The following is a 20,078-nucleotide window of genomic DNA, read 5'->3' on the forward strand; positions in this document are numbered from 1 at the left end:
GAGTGAAAAATTGGTTCAGGGCGGCCCCCATTTTATTCCGTGCACCAGGGGCCCATTGCCAACCTTGCTGTAAAAACAGCGTATCGTGTTGAAGGATGAATCCTACATTTTACCTTTTAGCTACAGTATGTCTCAGCCAACAATAATCAATAGCAACAAAGAACTTTTTAGGAGGGCGGTCCTAGCGTTGGGATGCTTGGCCAAGCCCTGAATGATTATGAATAAGAAGAATAGGTTTTACCCTTTCTGGCAATAAAACAGGTGTTAAGATGTTCAAACGCCAAATATATACCTTTTGCAAGGAATCAAGTGTGCAATAACCACAGCTACTTGTGGTGAACATACAAGGGTAAAACCTATGCTTATTTTTAATACTTTGATACTGGCGAAAAAGTTCCCATGATATACCCTGAAAGAATGTTTCACATGCGGGAGTACGCTGACATAGCCATAACAGTTGCATGCGCACAAGGGGGTAACGGTGGAAAGCAGTGATCACGCTTACTTTACTGCCGGCTCCTGATCACCCATCGAATGGTAATCTTCATGAGCCCGAGCTCACCCAGACTCAAACAACAGTGAAGTGCAAAAAAGTGGTGCCAGGCTACCTAATTGTTGTCCTCCCAGAACGCTTTTAGCAAACTTACACAAGGAAAAAAGTGCGTATGTACGTTGAACTTCTTTCGCACCACACGTAGCCAGCCGTGCTAATTGGAGGTGCCTGTTTAATTATGCATCTTTGATGTGTGAAATCTTAATTGACATCCTGTGCATATAATGTCTTAGAAAATACTGTGCAGTATATCATTTAAACTAGTTTAATATGTACGGCCTATAGTGTGGTCGGGTGTCGAGGCCTAGTACCGTGCAGAGCCTCCGGCCTCGCCTAAATTGCCCACCCGGCTGAGGCTGGGTACTGGGGCCGTTACCCCCCCCCCCCCCGCGCTACAATAATACTGTCTAATCGCTATAATTTTATTATCTACCGACCCTATAATAGTAATTGCACACATTGGGGTGGGGGGGGGAGTGAAGAGGACGTGAAACTTTGATGAATTTACCTCAGAGTCGCGTGTTAATGCGTGCGCATATTTTTAACGGGAATTAAAAATGGCGTCCACCCGGCAGCGAATGCGTCGCTACCCGTTGCCAGGGGCAACCGCCGTGGAAAACCAAACGGACCAATCGTGTCTCGCAAATCCCTCACATTTCGTCCAATGAAACTGCGTATGGTCCGGCGACACACAGACAGACACACACACAGACAGACAGACAGATTTGCGATTTTATATATATAAATTTCACTGAACTACTGGAATAGCATGTGAGCTATAATTGTGTGTGCCTGTTATATTGCATTCCACAGGTGAAATCCATTTACAAAAGCGGTCCGCTGTCGAAATACTTCAAGCGGAGCAGGATGCATTCGTTCAGGTGAGACTTCACCTTACATTCTCTCGCTCCCGAAGTTTGCTCAGCAGCAAGCGACAATCAGGTCAAGTCAAAGAAGCCATCACGGCCAGTGTCACTGGTGCCGTTTCACGTGGTTGTCTTTTTTTTGTTCTCATTTATATTTTGCTTAATTGCTGTACCTTTACATTCCTGCTTTTGTCCCCAGGTCACTGTTGCATCCTGGTCTCTTGAGTCCTCGCTTGGTTAAACAAAATCAACTTGATTAATCCCTGCCTCACCCACAAATGTCTCTTACAATACAATTGACCGTTCTGCTTGTCGTACGGCTTCTGATGTAGATGCAGTGCAACAACTTACAATTTCACATTCAGGTTATCAAGCCATATCCATACGGAAGAAGAAGAATTGATCGTTACACTCCTTTGAAGTGGTTTATGTAGCCTGCGGTGCATCTGTCGCTTACCATCGGAGTTGACCATCTCTGCTTTTCCAAACACATAGTTAAATCCAAAACAAACTATGAAGTCTTTGGCTCGCATCGTGATTGTCGTTTACACGTTTGGCCTTGTTTTTTTTGTTCCCTAGGGAAGGCTCGGTGGACTGCCACGGAACCCTAAAGTTTACAAGGCCAAAAGACAAAGACATCCTGGCAGAAGAAGTTCACGAGGAATTCCTTGATGGCACAAACGGAGGAAATGAATTGGGGGCATTCGTTCTTGCCTGTGGCAGCAACTCTGTGGATGGTGGGCATGACGGACGTCTTCCTGGTTTTCCAATTAATCCGAAACATCTGAATATTTGGCCTACTTACAAAGTTTTGGACGATCCAGATTTGTTTTGGCGTTGTTTCAGATTGATCTGAAAACGCGATATTTTAGGAAATGGCATCGCCCCTATCCCATCTCTTCTGCTCCTTTCCCAGCAAAGTGCCGTTACGTGGCGTAACTGTGACGACGTGTGAAATAACTTAAAAATATATATAACAGGATTAAAATATAGAAAGCTTTACATTACAATTACGGTTTTATTTATTTTACACACTTTGTATTCAAATGTTAATACTTAGAATTACTAAAATTATTACATTTCTTCTTGTAATTCATGGAAATTATAAGCAGTATATACATTTAAATTCGACAATATTATAATACAAGAATAAATGGGAAATTGGTCCTGAATATCAGATCATCCGATATCTTGAAATATTTGACCTGAAACCCACCCTGTGTAGGTGGAGTGTACGGATTTTAATAATAAGATGGCTGGCATTGTCGATATACAGCATAAAGAAAATGTGTAACAACCATTTTCCGATAACGGTGAAAGGCCTTTTGCTTTTTGAAATACCAAAATTTTATTTATCTCAGTAAAAGGCCCTTTGGGGTGGAGTTTATTTTATTTAAATTATTTGCCTGCCATAAATGTCCACTATTATTTGTGACCAGATCACTTCTTAAAAATAGCTACATAGCTCAGTGGGCCTTACCTGGTAAAATAAAAAAAATGTTTAGTTTTTCATAGATTGTAATTTTTTTGTGATTTGCTTCGCTTTCTTATACGTTGCACTCCTATCATGTTTTTGTACTTGTTTGTTGTAACATTCTGACCTGCCCCGACTGGACATGTGAAAATGAGCTTTATAGCTCATCGGATTCCTCCAGTATGAGTAAAAATTCTGATTTTGATAAATTTGGCAACCCGAGTTCGATTCCCGACCATGGCTAATTTTAGTGGCGTATGATATCTGAACCGGTCCAGGGCCCCCCTTCTCCAATTCTTACTGAAGTATGGTCCATGAGGGATGGTGACGTCAATTGAGAGCCCTTCATTCAGTAGTGGCTGATGATGATGATGATGAAGTTATTATCGAGCTGTTTATTATTAATATTTGCTGGTTTTCTCATTTTCAGACATACATCAGGATGGTGACAAATGTCAGCTCACGACACCGTACACATCCCTGACCGCCTCCTCCAGCGAAGCGAGTGAATCCGAGCAAAGCCATTCGCCTACCACCGCTGCTGATACCTCCACTCTGCTCGAGTCGGTACCAACAGGGATGTCACGTACCGCCCCTGTGACAACTGTGACGACTGTTTCCAAGACATCCGCACCGACTGCGACTTTGACATCACCGTCATCATCGTCATTGTCATCGTCAGCTGAGACTGCTGAGTCTACATCTCCAGTATCACAACAGAAAACATCTGGAGCAGCATCTGTGTCCGTATCGCTGAGTGATTCGGCTTCTACTGAGCAAATTTCAACACTGACTACCAATGCAATATCAGCATCATCTCCATACGAATCCACATCTCCAGAATTCTGGCAAACAACACCATCGACGTCAGCACCTACTGGATCTTGGACATCGATGGACTCTTCTGTATCATCTCCATCTGCTTCATCTTCCGTGTCTGTGGCTTCTACATCTCCTGTGTCTGAGGGCTCAAGTCTACCTCCAGCATCATCAGTTTCATCTGTCACATCTCCACAGTCACAGCACACAGGATCAGCACTGTCTAGTTCTCCTGTATCAACTGCAACTGATTTCACTTCTCCAGTGTCTCAACAGACTGAAACGTTTGCTTCGAGTCTTCCTGTGTCAACTGTGACAGCCACTTCTCGCGTGACCGTCCTAACATCATCGCCTATGAGCCCCATATCTGCTGCGTCTCAAGCCTCAAGTCAATCTCCTGTATCATCGTTTTCATCTCTCACATCTCCAGAATCAGAGTACACGGGGTCATCGTTACCAAGTGTTCCCATATCAACTGTGACCAATTTAACAATGTCACCTCTGAGTCCCTTGTCCACATCTCCTGTGTCACAACAAACAACGTCTGAGGCATCGTCTGTTCCCGTGTCACCAAGTGATTTTTCTTCTACTCGACTCCATTCGGCTCAAACATCTGACTCGTCTGAACAAACATCAGGACCAACTTTACCAGCATCATGGCAAACGACAGCATCTTCATCAGTGCCAAGTGGCCCATCATCGACCATGGTCTCCTCTGTATCGTCTTCCTTTGAGTCAACTGCGGTGTCTGAGGCTTCTACATCTGCTGCGTCTGAAGGCCCAAGTCAATCTCCGGTGCCATCAATTTCATTCGATGAAACTGCCACGTCTCCAGAATCGCCGTTGACCGACTTCTCATTTTCACCAAGTGCCCCTCTATCAGCTGCTACTGATGCCACTTCTGCAGTATCTCAACATACAGAAACGTTAATTTCAAGTGTTCCTTTGTCAACTGTGACGGCTGCTTCCAAAATAACTTCACTGACTTTTACGCAGCAAAGCGCATCCATAAGTCCCGTGCCTACATCTCCTGTTTCCCAATTATCAACAATACCAGCAACATATGTGTCGCCGAGTGGCTCTGCTTCTACCGAGCTATATTCTTCTACCGAGCTGTTTCCAACTGTCACGATGTCTGAATCATCTGACCTAACATCAGCATCATCTGAATCCACATTTACAGAATCGTGGCAAACAACGCCATCATCATCAGAACCAACCGGATCGTGGATGACTACAGACTATTCTTTATCACCGGATTCATCTCCAGTGTCCGTGGCTTCTACATCTCCTGTGTCTGAGGGCTCAAGTCAATCTCCAGCATCATCCCTTTCAGTCGTCACATCTCCAGAATCACAGCACACAGTATCAACGCTGTCTAGTTCACCTGTACCAACCGTGACTGATCTCACATCACCGGTGTCCCAGCAGACAGAGACAATGGCTTCAGGTGTTCCTGTACCAACTGTGACAGCTGCTTCTAGTGCTACTGTGCTCACATCATCACTGATGAGCCCAATGTTCACATCTGCAGTGTCACAGCAAACAGCATCTGAGGCATCGTCTGTTTCTGTGTCACCAAGTGATTTTATTTCTACCGAGCTATATTCATCTGAATCTCTTATGACATCCGATTCAACTGACCAAACATCAGGATTATCTGCATATGAATCCACATCTCCAGAATCGTGGCAAACAACATCATCGTCATCAGAACCAACTGGATCGTGGATTACTACGGACTATTCTTTATCACCGGATTCATTGCCAGTGTCTGTGGCTTCGACATCTCCTGTGTCTGAGGGCCCAAGCCAATCTCCAGTGTCGTCTGATTCTCCTATACCAGATGTGGCAGCTGCTTCGACTGTACTAACATCATCACCTCTGAGTCTCTTCTCCACATCTCCTGTGTCACAACAAACAACCTTTGAGGCAACATCTGTTTCTGTGTCCCCAAGTGACTCTGCTTCTACTGACCTATATTCAGATCAAACATCTGATTCATCTGACCAAACATCAGGACCAACTTCACCAGAATCATGGAAAACAGGGTCACCCTTGTCTACTTCTCCTGTATCAACCGTGACTGATCTCACGTCACCGGAGTCCCAGCAGACAGATACGTTGGCTTCCACTGCACCGATCACATCGGTCACAGCCGTTTCTGATCTGCCTCCGTGGATTGTGGTGTCATCCGCTACCTCGCCTGATGGCACCCTACCGTCTAGTGCTGAGTCACAACCAACGTCGGAGTCTGGGGCAGCCTCGACCGCAGTTTCATCAGTGACGGCGCCAACTCCTGCAGCACACACCGACAATTGCACGGCCGAGTCGTCAACATTCCTGGATGCGACCTCTCCATCAGTATCTTTAGAATCCCTGCACACAGCAGTAACGGTTGGTTCATCGGCGTCTACAGACATCGGATTTACATCGACTGGCCACTCCTCGGCGACCGCAGCATTTTCGTCATTGTCAGCTGCGGGGTTCATTCCTGTGCCCGGTTTTTCTCCCAGTGAGCAGCCGACGTCAGCGTCATCATCATCCTCACCGGAAGCAACGTCCTTCAGAACTTCTGAGCAGACCATCGCCGTGTCCCCACTTACACTGGGAACGTTTCCCACTTCACCGGAGCCGCCAAAGTCAACGCCGTCCACCGATTCATCGCCGCAGATCCCTGCGGAACGTGGCGACGTGTCGACAGAGCAACCGTTGACTCCGAGAGTGATGCCTTCTGATGAGGCACACACACCTTCCGTCGATGCCTCATCGTTCGCGTCACAGGTCACACCATCATCTCCGACGCAACCATCGTCGCGTTCGACTGATTACACGACTTCCGCATGGGTGTCAGGGTCTTCGCCTCTTCACAATGCATCAGCATTGCCTCCGCTTGGAGATTCCAAAGTCTCTCCAGGCGCGGACACCAGTTCGTCGGGGACGCCCGCACACACGGCGAGCGACTCTTCTTCTACCGGTCACACCTCTGCAGCGACGGATTCACCGACCGGTTCTGTGCCGCCTACATCAGAATCGGCACCACCAAGGCTGCCGCCACCACCGCCGCCGAAAGCGTCAACAGCCGACCCAACACAGACAGCGACGCACCCTCACACGCCTCCCGATTCGTCGGCGCACTCCACCGCCCGCACGACGCTGGCGCCGGACGCGCCGTCGACTACCGGCGACACGTCGACGCTTTCGGAGATGGCGCCGGCCAACTTGACGGCGATCTTTGCACCCGGCGATCGTGCGGAGCCGGACTGGGCAGGCCCAACAGACGGCGAGACCACCGCGAGCACGCCAGCGGCATCCACGACCTCCAGGCCGAGGAGGAGAAAGCCGGGCGGCAGGATGTTTACGCCGGCGGGCAACGGGACGTCGGCTCCGGCGACGGGGCCCACGGGCGCGACCACACAGGGGGAGCACGTGGCCACGACATCGTACCTCACCACCACGGGGGCTCCTCCGTTCTCCCCGACTCCGGCGGACGAACCGACGCCCCTAGAGTTTGTGCCGATCTACAACTTCCTGCTGCCGAGCGAGGGGCCGCTCGGCAGCGACCTGGACGACGAAACATTGAGGAATTTTACGGCGCACGTTCTGCAAGAGGTGGGAGCGACAATTGTTTGCTGCCACATTGTAGGGTTGTAACTGTGTATGTATGCATATGTAAAAAAACTATGTATGTCAACATTTGTATATAAACTATGCATGTAAAAAACTAAATATGGTCAAATCTATTGCCAGTTTGACACACGTTGAATTGTCTAGAGCAGGGGTCGTCAACCTACTTTGTCACGTTATTTGTTAAGGACGGCCGTCTCGTATTCACCACAGTCCATTGCGGCTCTTGATATATTGAGTTTTAGAGCAATATAACCACGACATTGTGACCTTAACTGAGAAAAGAATAGAGCAGCCATAGTGGAGCAATGGTCAGCACCACACTGGACCTCCAATTTGATTCCATCTCCCGGCGTGGCAGTTAAGACGAATGGGATACGTTTCTTAAATGGGTGTATTCGTCAGTAAATTCCACTGGAAGAAGCTACCGGTTTCTGACTTTCAAGAACATTTTTGAGACAAACAAAGACAAAGATCCCCTGTATATCCTTAACCGACTTTTGGGGCAAGTGCTATAAGCAGTCACCTGTGAAGGCCAACATCACGAACGAGGGGGTGGGTGGCCAGCACCACACCCGGCCGCCTAGGACCGGTTCTGAAAATCGTCACTGGTGTTGGCCATGAACCTGAATCGAACTCGGGTCGCCGGGTTCGTAGTGCAGCGCGCTAACTGCTACACTACCGCTCCCCTCAGTAGCGTGGCGTTGTTAAGTGGATTGTTACTTCTCGGGACCATGGGAGATGGGGCCAACTTGGGGAAGACGTTCATCCAGCAGCAGACAGATCGTAACAGCCGATGATGGTGCACTGCAAGCCTCAGTCAATGCTCTTACGCGGATTTATGTTTCAGATAACTCAGCTCATGAACAACACGGACCTTGAGAAGTATTCACACAACATGGATGTCTTCATAAGGTAGAAGCAACTCTGAAAAGACTCAGAAGACACCAGATGCAATGACAATAACACCGTAGTATGAATATTATTATGATTGAGCGGCAGGCTGGCACATTGCACTGGCGGAGCCAGTGGGGGGGGATCATTGGGATTTATTTGTAATAAATCGGCATTTTGCCACCTCCACTGCCACTGTGTCGCATATTATTACGTGCCAGGGACTCTATGAGATGATAGGACAATAGTGTGAGTCCATAATTGGCAATAAGTAATGGCAAAGCACCTATAAGTGACTCACAGAATTGTGCGCAGTTGCGTCGACAGTACACAACTTCCCTGAAGGCATTCACCTTCAGTGAGCGCGATGCCGATCACACAACGCGGTTCGAATTCGACCCTCGGTCGATGGCCGTGCCATCGCCGCACACGCGTCGAATAAAAAGCAAGGGACAAGTCCTTACTTACTAACAACTCCTTTAATTTTTCATTGCTGGAGGGGTTGCCCCCCCTACTTGAAAATCCTGGATCCGCCATTGGCGCAGTGATAACCCTTATGCGTCGTAGCAAGAAGAACCTGGGCTAGATTACTGAAGCGGGTGTCTTTCTGTGTTGTGGAGTTTGTACATTCTCCCACGGTTCTGTAGCCAAAACTTGTGGTGTCATTGGTGTTGGCCAAACAATCGCAATTGCAGGTCCCTCCTGACTCAGTGTGGCTTCCCTGGGTGAATGAGAAAAGGTAAAATACGGCATTGTCAATCCACTACTGGATGAAGGCTTCCGCCATGCCACTTCAGTCATGTGGTTGCTTGACCATACTTCACCACGCAGGTCATTGGGGGTTGCTGACAAATATCCGTGCTCTTATTATACACCGAGAATCCCACCACGCGAATTGCAAATAAATACAAGCAAGCGCGAAAATATCCTGCGTATTTCTCAGTTGCACAAATGTGAACGTCCATTGTAACGTGCACTTCCCCCTTTTTGTGTTTATTTCCTCAAACAGAAATGTCTCGAATGAAACCTACTGCGTGACCATCGGGTAAGTGACGCGGTGCACTTCTTAAGCGCTGGTTCGTCTAGAGCAGGGGTCGGCAACCAAAATAACAAGAAGAGCCATTTCTTTCCAATTCGGTACAAAATTCAGTATTTCAAGAGCCGCAATGCATCTGAGTACATACTGTACATACGTAAATATTGTCAAGAAACAGCCCGTAAAGAGCCGCATGCGGCTCCGGAGCCGTAGGTTGCCGACCCCTGGTCTAGAGGAAATTCGTGCAAGCTCAGGCGACCGGGTGGCCGAGAGGTAAGAGCGTTGTTGAGTCGGCACTGCTGAGATCCAGAAGCTCGATTAAAATGGTTCAGCCACCCATGATGTTAGCCAGCTTCTCAAGCTTTGTGATTTTGTGGTCTCAGCCCATTTTGCTGGTCGACTGCACAAATAAAACATCAATAAATTTGATGTTCCACTTATTTGGCTAAATTCCAGCTCAGCGAATTGAAAATGTGTACGTAAGGGTTAGACTGTCACGTGACAAAAGCTCTCGCAGCAGAGTGCATGGGCGATCGTGTGAGTTAAATGCCAATGTGTGTTTTACACCTTCCTCCACCCGACGCAGCCAAACAGATTAAGTTGTCAGGTAAACAATCGTTCCAATGTATCATTGCGTCAGCACACCAGCACCTATATGGTGGAGAGCAATCCACACACGTGTAACAACTGAGTATGGACATTATGCTGGTAGGTGCATCCAGCATCATCAGACCATTGTCAGGATTGAACTCCTGCAGTGGAATATGAACTCCATCGTTGAGAGCCACTTGAATGAATGTTTTTTGGTAAAGGTCCTCTGAAATATCTCTTCTATAGCCATTGCTTGACACATGGGGGGGGGGGGGTTAAACTGTTCTGCGATATTTATAAATGAATTCTGTATCTCATTACATGACACCAAGCGTACAATTGGACTCAATTGAAGGAATTCGTAGGTCGGTCAAAGTCAAGATGTTATCGTAGCAAATGCTGTTGATGCCGTCCCAAATAAGTTGATGGGGTTTTGTTTTGTTTTGTTTTTTACACTCGGTGAAACCTCAAGAGACCAGGATAGTCGAATTGTCAAGAGTGGGCTGGATTACAGACATTCTAAACGCAAAACGAAAGGAAAAAGGAGAAGAAAAATAAAGTATCGAAGCAATGGCGCGAGATAGAAATGAGAATTAAAAAAAAACTGGCTCGAAAATATTGCACGAAAAATGAATCAAGGTTAAATATTAAATTCCCTGTAGCGTAAGTCACTAAACCTTTCTGTTACGAAAATCCACTCTGCTCCCAAAATAAACCTCTTGACCTTGTCACAGACACAGAGCATTGCGTTACTGTACAGCCCTGTCTGCATTCACTGCTGGATGAAGGCCTCTAGATCACGGAAATTATGTGACCATACTTCCAATGCTGCTCAGTGCCGATTGATGAAGGTATAGAACATTTGGGAGTATGTATGTTGAACTTCTTTCGCACTGTACGTAGCCAACCATGCTAATTGGAGGTGCGGGGGAAGGACGACAAAATAAATTAGTTTTCAACATAGATGAGTTAAAAGTGCAAAGCTCCAGTGGCTTCCTAATATTGGAAGGACGGCCATAGAAGCACATCAGAAAGCATACGATGTGGTGACCGTCTCTGTTCGATGGCCAGCCAAAAGCCCCTGCTGCGAGGATGACCAGAGGTCACGTGATGAGGGTTTAAGCTCCTTGACAAAGGAGCTTAAACCATCGAGGATGACCAGAAGTACAGCACAGGAACGATTTCACCGCACTGCTCTCTGCCGCGTGCCACCACATAGTCCCCGCAAGTCCCACGTTGACCTATTTTCCAAGCGCTCTGCGGACCAGGAGCAATCGTTAACACGCTCGCTCAAATTTTGCCTTCACAGGTTTACGAACGGGACCACGGTGGAGGAGTTCTTCCGGAACAACACGGAGTACGCGTTCGAGACGGTGCTCTCGCGTCTCGACCTCAACTCGACCTCCGTGCTGTCCGGGTGGCAGCCGACCAACGTGTCGTGCATCGAACACGGTGAGGCGGAGTGTTGCCTCGGGAGCTCTGGCCCAGCGGCTACGGCGTCGGAGCGCTGAGCCCGGCACCGCTGAGAGCATGGATTTGAATCCTGGGTACTATATTAGCCACCGCCACCTGTGATTAATTCGGGTTCTCGAATATAACAAGTCGATGGTCATGTGCAGTGAGGTGACTGAACATGGCTGATCTGGGAATTAAAATCTCAGTTTGATTGTCACGTGATGACACATGCCAATCTCATAACAGAGTGTGTGTGAATGTGCACGGTAGTGGAGAGTGGTAGTGCAGCGGCTAACGTGCTGTGCCACAAACTTGGCCACCGGAGTTCCAACGATTATCTGAACCGGTCCTGGGCCCCCCCTAGGTTAACTCAGCCTCAAACGAGTTCCTGGTGTGGTGTGTTTATAAACTGCTACTAGGGAGACAAAGGCGGCCAGGCGTAATGCTAGCCACCCACCGCTCGTGTGTTGTGCTGGCCTTCATAGGTGCTCGTTAACAGCAGCTTCTATAAACGTCTGTAAAGGCTATACGGGGGATCTTTGTCTTTGTTTGAAAGTACGCCCCGTATTGTATGAAGATAAAAAGTCGGAGCAAAGGGGTTTACAAAATAATTTATGTCAAACTTTGTTATGCTGCCACACCAGGTGGCAATCCTCGGCGAGATTTCCGAATGGATTCTTCATCCCATCCATGATATCTAGTGGTCCAATTGGAATAATTGGGGGAAAAGTAAATATATATACTAGCAGGAAGTACCCGGCGTTGCCGGGATCTTAAAAATATTTCAAAACTACTCTTAAAAATCTAACAGCAGTGCATACTGTGGTGCTACCTGCTATAGTTACAGCAGTGCATACCGACTATGGTGGTACTTGCTATGATTAGAGCAGTGCATACCGACTGTGGTGGTACTTGCTATGATTAGAGCAGTGCATACCGACTGTGGTGGTACTTGCTATGATTACAGCAGTGCATACCGACTGTGGTGGTACTTGCTATGATTACAGCGGTGCATACAGACTGTGGTGGTACTTGCTATGATTACAGCAGTGCATACCGACTGTGGTGGTACTTGCTATGATTACAGCAGTGCATACCGACTGTGGTGGTACCTGCTATCACTACAGTAGTACATGCTGACTCTATAGCAGTATTTATCGACTGTATAGCACAAAGTACTCGCCTGACAGAGTGGCGTGGTGAGGCCTAGTTCCGTGCAGAGCCTCCGGCCTCGCCTAGATTATGGCACCTTGGAAGGCTGCAGCTGGGCTGCTACCCCTAAGCCCCCCCCAACCCCCAGCCACAATCTCCACGGCCGCTCTGCAGTAATATGTACGGCCTATAGTGGTAGCATCTAGCGACTGTATAGTAGTAATAACTGCACGCATCGGGGTGGGGGGGACATCACACAGTGAAGAATTAACGTCAGTATTTAGTGTATTTTTAAAGCATTTTTAACGCAAAATAAATTGTCCCGCTCACTCCCACCGAAGGCGTGCGACTTGGCATGGGCCGTCCCCCCCACCAAAGGCGCCTGAGTTGGTATGGTCGTGCACGTGTCATAAATAAATAAATAAAAGGGAAGCGCACATTCGTACTAAATCGCTCATTTAACTCATTTTAAGTTGACGAATGTGAAAAAGGAACAGCGCTTGCTCACCGCGGGTTTTACGGCGTGGTTTCTGGTTATTTCTTTTTTTACGTAAACCCACACACACACACAAGTTTTGACTTTTATATATATAGAAGAAGATACACATTTTATATATATATACACAAAATAAATGTAATTAATAAATCTACCAATGTCGACACATCATCACAACCTTACCATAACTTCCTTGGTCGAGGGACACGACGCACCGATCAGGCACTGGGAATAAAATTGGAACAAGATCGACAAAGGAAGATAAAGATGAAGTCGAGGCATTGCTTGGCACGGCCGACCGCTGATGAGCTGAAACGGGAGTCGTGCGGGAAGACCTCCGATCGAGGGCACACGACCATACGACCATGACGATTGTGCGTACGGCATGTATGTTGAACTTTGTTCGCACCGTACGTAGCCGACCACGCTAATCGGAGGTGTGGGGGAAGCACAACAAACTAGAAACAAGAAGCAGTTCTAAATAAATGAGTTTGTGAATCGAGATGATTTAAAAGTTCATAGCTCCAGTGCAGTGGCGTCTCCTGCAAAATCTCTCAGGGGGGGCAAATGTCTGGATGATTGATAAGGATAAGGTCCACCCATGCAATGGATAAATTAACAGCTTAAGCATGTAAAGGCAACTTCACTTCTTTAATATTAATGAAAAATAAAGTGACTCTTACAATACATCTTGTTTGTTTCTATACTCACTATTAATATACAATCCACTCAAGTTTCTTTTATTAAAGATTCCACTAGGTGGCGATAAATTATATTGTTGGATGAAACGTGCTTACGTATGATGACGTAAGCACGTTAGGGCGAGCCCTCCCGGAAGCCATAGAGAATGCATTGCAGCGCCCCCGTTCGAAAAAAAACATCTTTGAATGTAAGTCTATGGGACCACTCGGGGCGATTCTCAGCCGGAGTGAAATCGCCCAAAAAGAGGCGGTACTCCACAGAACGTGACATGACGCTGATTGGACTATATCCAGAGGCACAGTGACGGCTAGCGTGACTCTGTGGTTGAATGACAATGCGTCGCCCAATCGCCCTAATGAAGAAACCGACCCTGCTCCAGTGGCTTCCTCATATCGAATGAAAGGGCACGATATGGTGAGCGTCTCGGAGGCTTTCGATCGCTCGATGTGTCGGTGACACGGGACGGACTAACTACCGAGTACCGTGTTGACACGGACGTGGGTTGTGACCACCGGCGTGACCTCCAACCAACCTCCCCCGCCTCTCTCGGCAGGAGTGATGCTGAAAGACGTGGAGGTTTTGGGCGGGTCGGTCATCTGGCCCGTGCTCATCACCCTGCTGAGTCTGCTCGCCCTCTTCCTCCTGATCCTCCTCATCTGCCTCATCCTGGTCAGTGGGGCTCAGGGACATGTTCCCATAGACTTCAATGTTAAAGGCTCCCATAGACTGCATTGTTAAATCCTCCCATAGACTTCAATGTTAAATCCTCCCATAGACGTCAATGTTAAATCCTCCCGTAGACATCAATGTTAATGCTCCCATAGACTTCAATGTTAAATCTTCCCATAGACCTCAATGTTAAATCCTCCCATAGACTTCAACGTTAAATCCTCCCATAGACTTCAATATTAAAGGCTCCCATAGACTTCAATGTTAAATCCTCCCATAGACCTCAATATTAAATTACCCCATAGACTTCAATGTTAAATCCTCCCATAGACTTCAATGTTAAATCCTCCCTTAGACTTCAATGTTAAATCCTCCCATATACTTCAATGTTAAATCCTCCCATAGACTTCAAAGTTAAAGGCTCCCATAGACCTCAATGTTAAATCCTCCCATAGACTTCAATGTTAAATCCTCCCATAGACTTCAATGTTAAATCCTCCCATAGACTTCAATGTTAAATCCTCCCATAGACTTCAATGTTAAATCCTCCCATAGACTTCAATGTTAAATCCTCCCATAGACTTCAATGTTAAATCCTCCCATAGACTTCAATGTTCAATCCTCCCATATACTTCAATGTTAAAGGGTCCCATAGACTTCAATGTTAAATCATCCCATAGACCTCAATGTTAAATCCTCCCATAGACTTCAATGTTAAAGGCTCCCATAGACTTCAATGTTAAATCCTCCCATAGACTTCAATGTTAAATCCTCCCATAGACCTCAATGTTAAATCCTCCCATAGACTTCAATGTTAAATCCTCCCATAGACGTCAATGTTAAATCCTCCCATAGACCTCAATATTAAATTCTCCCATAGACTTCAATGTTAAATCCTCCCATAGACTTCAATGTTAAATCCTCCCATATACTTCAATGTTAAATCCTCCCATAGACGTCAAGTTAAAGGCTCCCATAGACCTCAATGTTAAATCCTCCCATAGACTTCAATGTTAAAGGCTCCCATAGACTTCAATGTGGTGGGGGAGCATCCGCCCATGGCGCAGGGACACGTGGCGCACCACGAACAGTTTGCCGGCTACCATCGCACAACAACCACAATGCTAACGCCACGGCATCACCATTATCACAACCGCCCGCACCATTACCACCACGACATCACCAATGCCACCTCCACCACCAAAAACAACCACCACCGCATCAACGTGACCAACATTATCACCCTTTTATTCTGTGCGCCCTCTGCGTTTACATGTTTCGCACGACAAGTCAAACTGTCGCTGTGATTCTTAGAGCTGAAACATTTTCCATATCAAGCATCAACACCAAACTTTTTGTGCAGTTTTTGGCTTCCTGAGTCGAAACCATCCACTCGCTCACTCTGTTTACGAGCCCACTTTAACCAGAGGGCAGCTGCCTAGACCCAAACCCCAAGTTCCCAGCGGTACCAGATGCTCGTGTACGTAAGTATGTATGCTGAACTTCTTTCGCGCCGTACGTAGCCAACCGTGCTAATCGTGTTTGCGTGCTGCATGAATCTGTGACCGTGCGTGCGGATCGACGCTCAGGCTCGGCGACGCAAGCTCAAGTACAGCGTGGACGAGGTGGGCATCTCGTACCGCACGCACGACCTGCGCCCGTGGAGCATTGGTGGCATCCCGCACGTGCTCTACGAGACTGCCATGGAGACGCCGCCCCCCTTCGACGCCGGCGATGCGCAGGTTCGCAATGCGGAGCCGGCGCTCGCCCGCCTGCCCGCCCGCCCGCTCGCTCCCTCGCCCGCCCACTCTCGAGCTCACGCGAGCAAGTTGGCACAACCGCCAGATGTATAATGAGAACAATAATACTAATAATAACGATAATAATGATGTTTTGCCGCGGCATCTGTGCGATTTGCACCACGGAAAACTGTAGAATTTGCTATGCGAATTTCCAAAAAATAATAATGGCCACTTTTGGCACACATCGTCATGCTCCGTTCACTGCTGGACGAAGGCACCCCCCCCCACTCCCCTCCCCCCTAATCTGCTACCATCTTTCACGGTCATGCGCACGGGATGATTTCATCGCTCCATCTCTGCGGTGGACGTCCCCCTCGTTTGCGTAATTGCCTCCGTTTAGCTGCCACTGCAACGTTGGTCTCGTCCAGTGCCGGTCTTGTCCAGTGCCGATTCAAACATTACTCGCCACTGATGGCAGACGTAGCCAGGACATCATGTGACCGGGGTGACCGGGGTCACTGGGTTCACGGGGTCACCGGGTTCGCAGCGGAAGTGCCACCAGTCGTGGCCAATTCATCGTGGGTTGTGAACAGGGCACAATCCCCCGCGGTGATCGGATTACTCATCGGGTGTTACTTTTGCAGGTATCGTTGGCAGAGCCAGAGCAAGGCACAATCGACAAGAGCAAGTTAGTGGTGAGTCGACGAGAAACTCCTCCACATGCTCGCTAGAGAGAGGCCTTGTGCTTCAATGGAGCAACACCGTTAAATAGCATGGTCTACTCTACTGCTAAGTTTTTGTGTCCGAAATACGGAACGTTTGGCTCCATGTGCCAGGAGCCTCTTGAATTCAGTTCATGAGGAATCTAGAATTCAGTTCTTGAGGAGTGCGGCGAAACGTCGGACATCGCAATTCCGCAACCTCCAATCTGCCACAGGTGCCCTCCTTCCGTGTCGAGCCCCACCATAGGACTATGGAATTTCCACCGCTGGCTCACGGACACTGACGGATACAAATGATGAACCACGTTCGTTATGAGAAGGAAAGCACTTTTGACCTGACGTTTTTTTGACCTTTGACCCCGTATTTTCTACGAGCTGTCAAACCAGTGAGGGTTCATTTGACATGTTGACATCGGAAGGGGAGCCAAGTGGTTTTAGTTAACATGGCTGCTGAAAAATTGGCAGCCATTAGTGAATCGCTCTTGATGTGACCCCCAGGTATCGGTACGAAGTGACGTCTTGGCATGTACATCAGGTATTATGATCTGATTAGCTTGAACATGCCTCACACGGTCGTGCTCGTGTTAGGGCTGCAGGCTGCCCGTTATAAAGCAAACTCAGCAGAATTGTAGGGTCCCATTGTAGCTCAAGGGATTCATGGCACAAAAATAAATAGGGGCGCAGCGTATATCACCTTGAACTCATTTCTTCAGAACTGTGTTTAGTTTGTTGTCCTTCCCCCATACCTCTGATAAGCACGGTTGGCTACGTACGATGCGAAAGGTCAACATACATACATAATACCCTGCTTGCCTTCTTTCCTGTCTCTTGATTGCTCACCCGATACCGTCTTGTGTTGCCTGAAATGCATATAGTCATCAAACTAAAATTAAATAGTAAATATTTGACCAGGTAAGGCCCACTGAGCTATATAGCTCTGTTTCAGAAGTGACCTGGCCACAAATGACAACTCAACGAAGTGGCTTATCGTGTGGCAATTTATGGCAGCCAAGTACTCTAAACGCGTGATATTGATTCTAAATGTGGAGGGGAAAACATGTAAACACCAAATATACAGCAGGCGTCAAAGGGTCGGGATCGAACCCACGACCTCCTGTGTACCAGGCGAGGGAGTTAACATCTGCTAGCCACCGCGGCGCTCCGTGGGTCACCTGGGCCACCTCAGAGGTCCCATCTCGTGAGGCCTGACAACAAACCAGACTCAGATCAGCAGCTCGGAGCCACAAAAAATGTGTTATATTATTACTGATGCCAGTATGATAGAAGCTCACCGCTCCTTTTTGATGTGGCTGCTGGGTGGGCGGTGGGAGGGGGAGGGTCGGCTTGGCAGCACCTTCGTGACACTCGTCTGTGGTTTGGCTTCCCCAGTGTCACCACGCCGGCTGTGCACACTGTCAGATTAACCACAACTGGCAAAGGGGGCCACGGGTGCCAAAGGCCGAAGGCCTTCAAAGGGCCCTTTGTTCTCACGGGGAAACGAACCGCGCTCTCACGCACGGCCAGGGTACACGAACACCGTGACCAGGACAGTCGTAAACCCTAACGACCTCGTCCCTCGTGGGACGAGCGGCATCCTCGCCTGGTCATTAGCCCCAGGACTCCTTGATGTGTTCTAACACAAACAAGTTTGATACACTAGGGTAGAGGTGTACTTAGTCATTTTGCTTGATTTTTTTACACTTAAAATGTGTGTGTTCCCGTCGTGCCAGCAGGTGTAATATTTAGTTATTACTTTTGCCAACAGTCGCGCCCGGAAAGTCGGCAAACGCTAGGCCTGCTGCGCACTGGTGGTTTGCAGAAATATTGTAATAACCTTGCATTCTTACATTCTATATTGATGAAGAAAAACTAAAATAATATAACTTTATCGATGCCGAGGCTCCCACAAGGGCATACGGGAGGGCGTGTGGCACAGTTTGGCGCCGGCTTTCACAAAATGCGGTCGTGTCGCTACGGTCCTCTGCGGTGAGTACAATGTCTTTAACAACAATGGCACTACGCCTCTGCAACTTGCAGACGTCTCGCAACGGGAAAGTCGTTAAACCCATACTGCTTGATATTATTTGTTCTGGAAAGCTCCTGACGACTGAGGTTCCACGTGCTGTGCTTCTCTTCAGGTGTCCATATGAGCCTCTTGCCGGCCTGCGCCGGCGGGAGACCACCACGTCTTGCAGCGGTAGCAAGCGGGGCCATGTGGGAACGCCGTCAACGCAAAACGAGATCCACGGGCGGACGCAGTTCAGGCTGAGGTGGACAACAACGAGGCTCACGTCACCACCTCCTTGAAGCCAGGGTCCACACCTGAAAGTGATCGGTTGGATGCAACCTGGTTGGATGCAACTGAATGGCTCAATCGGTTGCTTGCAGGAGAGACAGGCTCAACTTTCCAAGCGACCTGTTTGGCGATTTGCAGCGACGTACTTCATCGCGTGACACATTCACAAACTATTATTGGTTAACTTAAGGCGTTGGTTTTATTCTTGACTACCTGGAATTTTTTTCTTGTCCTGGCGACGTGTAACGTGGTTTCAAGCGAAACGTCATTTCTAATTGCTGAAGTTGGTTGTTAGAATTGTCCTTCAACTGAAACGATAACCATTGGCGCGTCGTCAAATGCTCGTACACGTGTCAATTCAATTAGTTTTCACAACCAACGTGGCCTCACTCAAAACATTAATGACGATTGGTTGTTACGATCCTGACGTAGGTGAGGTCGGGGGTAGGGTAGTTAATCAGAAAATGGGTGGGGCTATACTGTAAAGGGCATAGCCAGACACGCCCTTGCCGCACTCAACTACTTGCTCACATGTGGACAAAGCAGTTGCAGGCAATTTTCAAAAGCTACTTGGTTGGGCAATTGATCTCTCCGGTGTGGACCCGGCTAAACAGATGAGCGCTCAAAATATAACGTGCACATTTTACCACCTCGGGAAATAAAGCAATTTTAAAAGGTTCAAAGGGAAATTTTGATTGAGATACAACGGTGCTGCACATCTGGGCCCTCGTTACGTTTACTCAAAAACATTCCAGGGTATAATTTTAGGGGCTTGAATGTAACGCCCAGTAAGGTTAATAGCACAAGGCAATGTCATCATTTTCATGAGGATTTTGGATTGTCGAAATTTGTTGACGTGCGCACAACTCTAATGGCGCCCATTCTGGACGATGTAGTTGCAACGTCGTCTGCAGCTCAACGTTGCGTATCCGTTGCATGCTGTAGACTGAGATATAGGCGGACGTGTGAACGTCTAGTAGAAAG

General features: G+C 47.8%; 1 protein-coding gene across 1 annotated transcript; it reads left to right on the top strand.

The window, feature by feature from the left end:
* The first annotated feature begins 6,373 nt into the window (after positions 1 to 6,373).
* LOC144945909 (uncharacterized) lies at positions 6,374 to 19,860 on the top strand. The gene is made up of 8 exons (XM_078874542.1): positions 6,374 to 7,324; positions 8,190 to 8,254; positions 9,243 to 9,278; positions 11,170 to 11,312; positions 14,219 to 14,334; positions 15,924 to 16,076; positions 16,721 to 16,771; positions 18,937 to 19,860. Exons 1-8 carry the CDS (start codon positions 6,440 to 6,442, stop codon positions 18,946 to 18,948), a joined length of 1,461 nt encoding a protein of 486 aa, XP_078730668.1. The 5' UTR covers positions 6,374 to 6,439; the 3' UTR covers positions 18,949 to 19,860.
* The last annotated feature ends 218 nt before the right edge of the window (positions 19,861 to 20,078 follow it).

The sequence above is a fragment of the Lampetra fluviatilis genome, chromosome 39 (assembly GCF_964198595.1).
Source record: "Lampetra fluviatilis chromosome 39, kcLamFluv1.1, whole genome shotgun sequence".
NCBI classification, from domain to species: Eukaryota; Metazoa; Chordata; class Hyperoartia; order Petromyzontiformes; family Petromyzontidae; genus Lampetra; species Lampetra fluviatilis.

Bases quoted from the DNA above. Each gene is read 5' to 3' on its own strand.
- LOC144945909 (XM_078874542.1), top strand. From the start codon at position 6,440: ATGCCTTCTGATGAGGCACACACACCTTCCGTCGATGCCTCATCGTTC. The intron at 9,279-11,169 runs GTAAGTGACGCG...TTGCCTTCACAG, and splicing joins ACCTACTGCGTGACCATCGG to GTTTACGAACGGGACCACGG. The intron at 11,313-14,218 runs GTGAGGCGGAGT...CTCTCTCGGCAG, and splicing joins CGTGTCGTGCATCGAACACG to GAGTGATGCTGAAAGACGTG.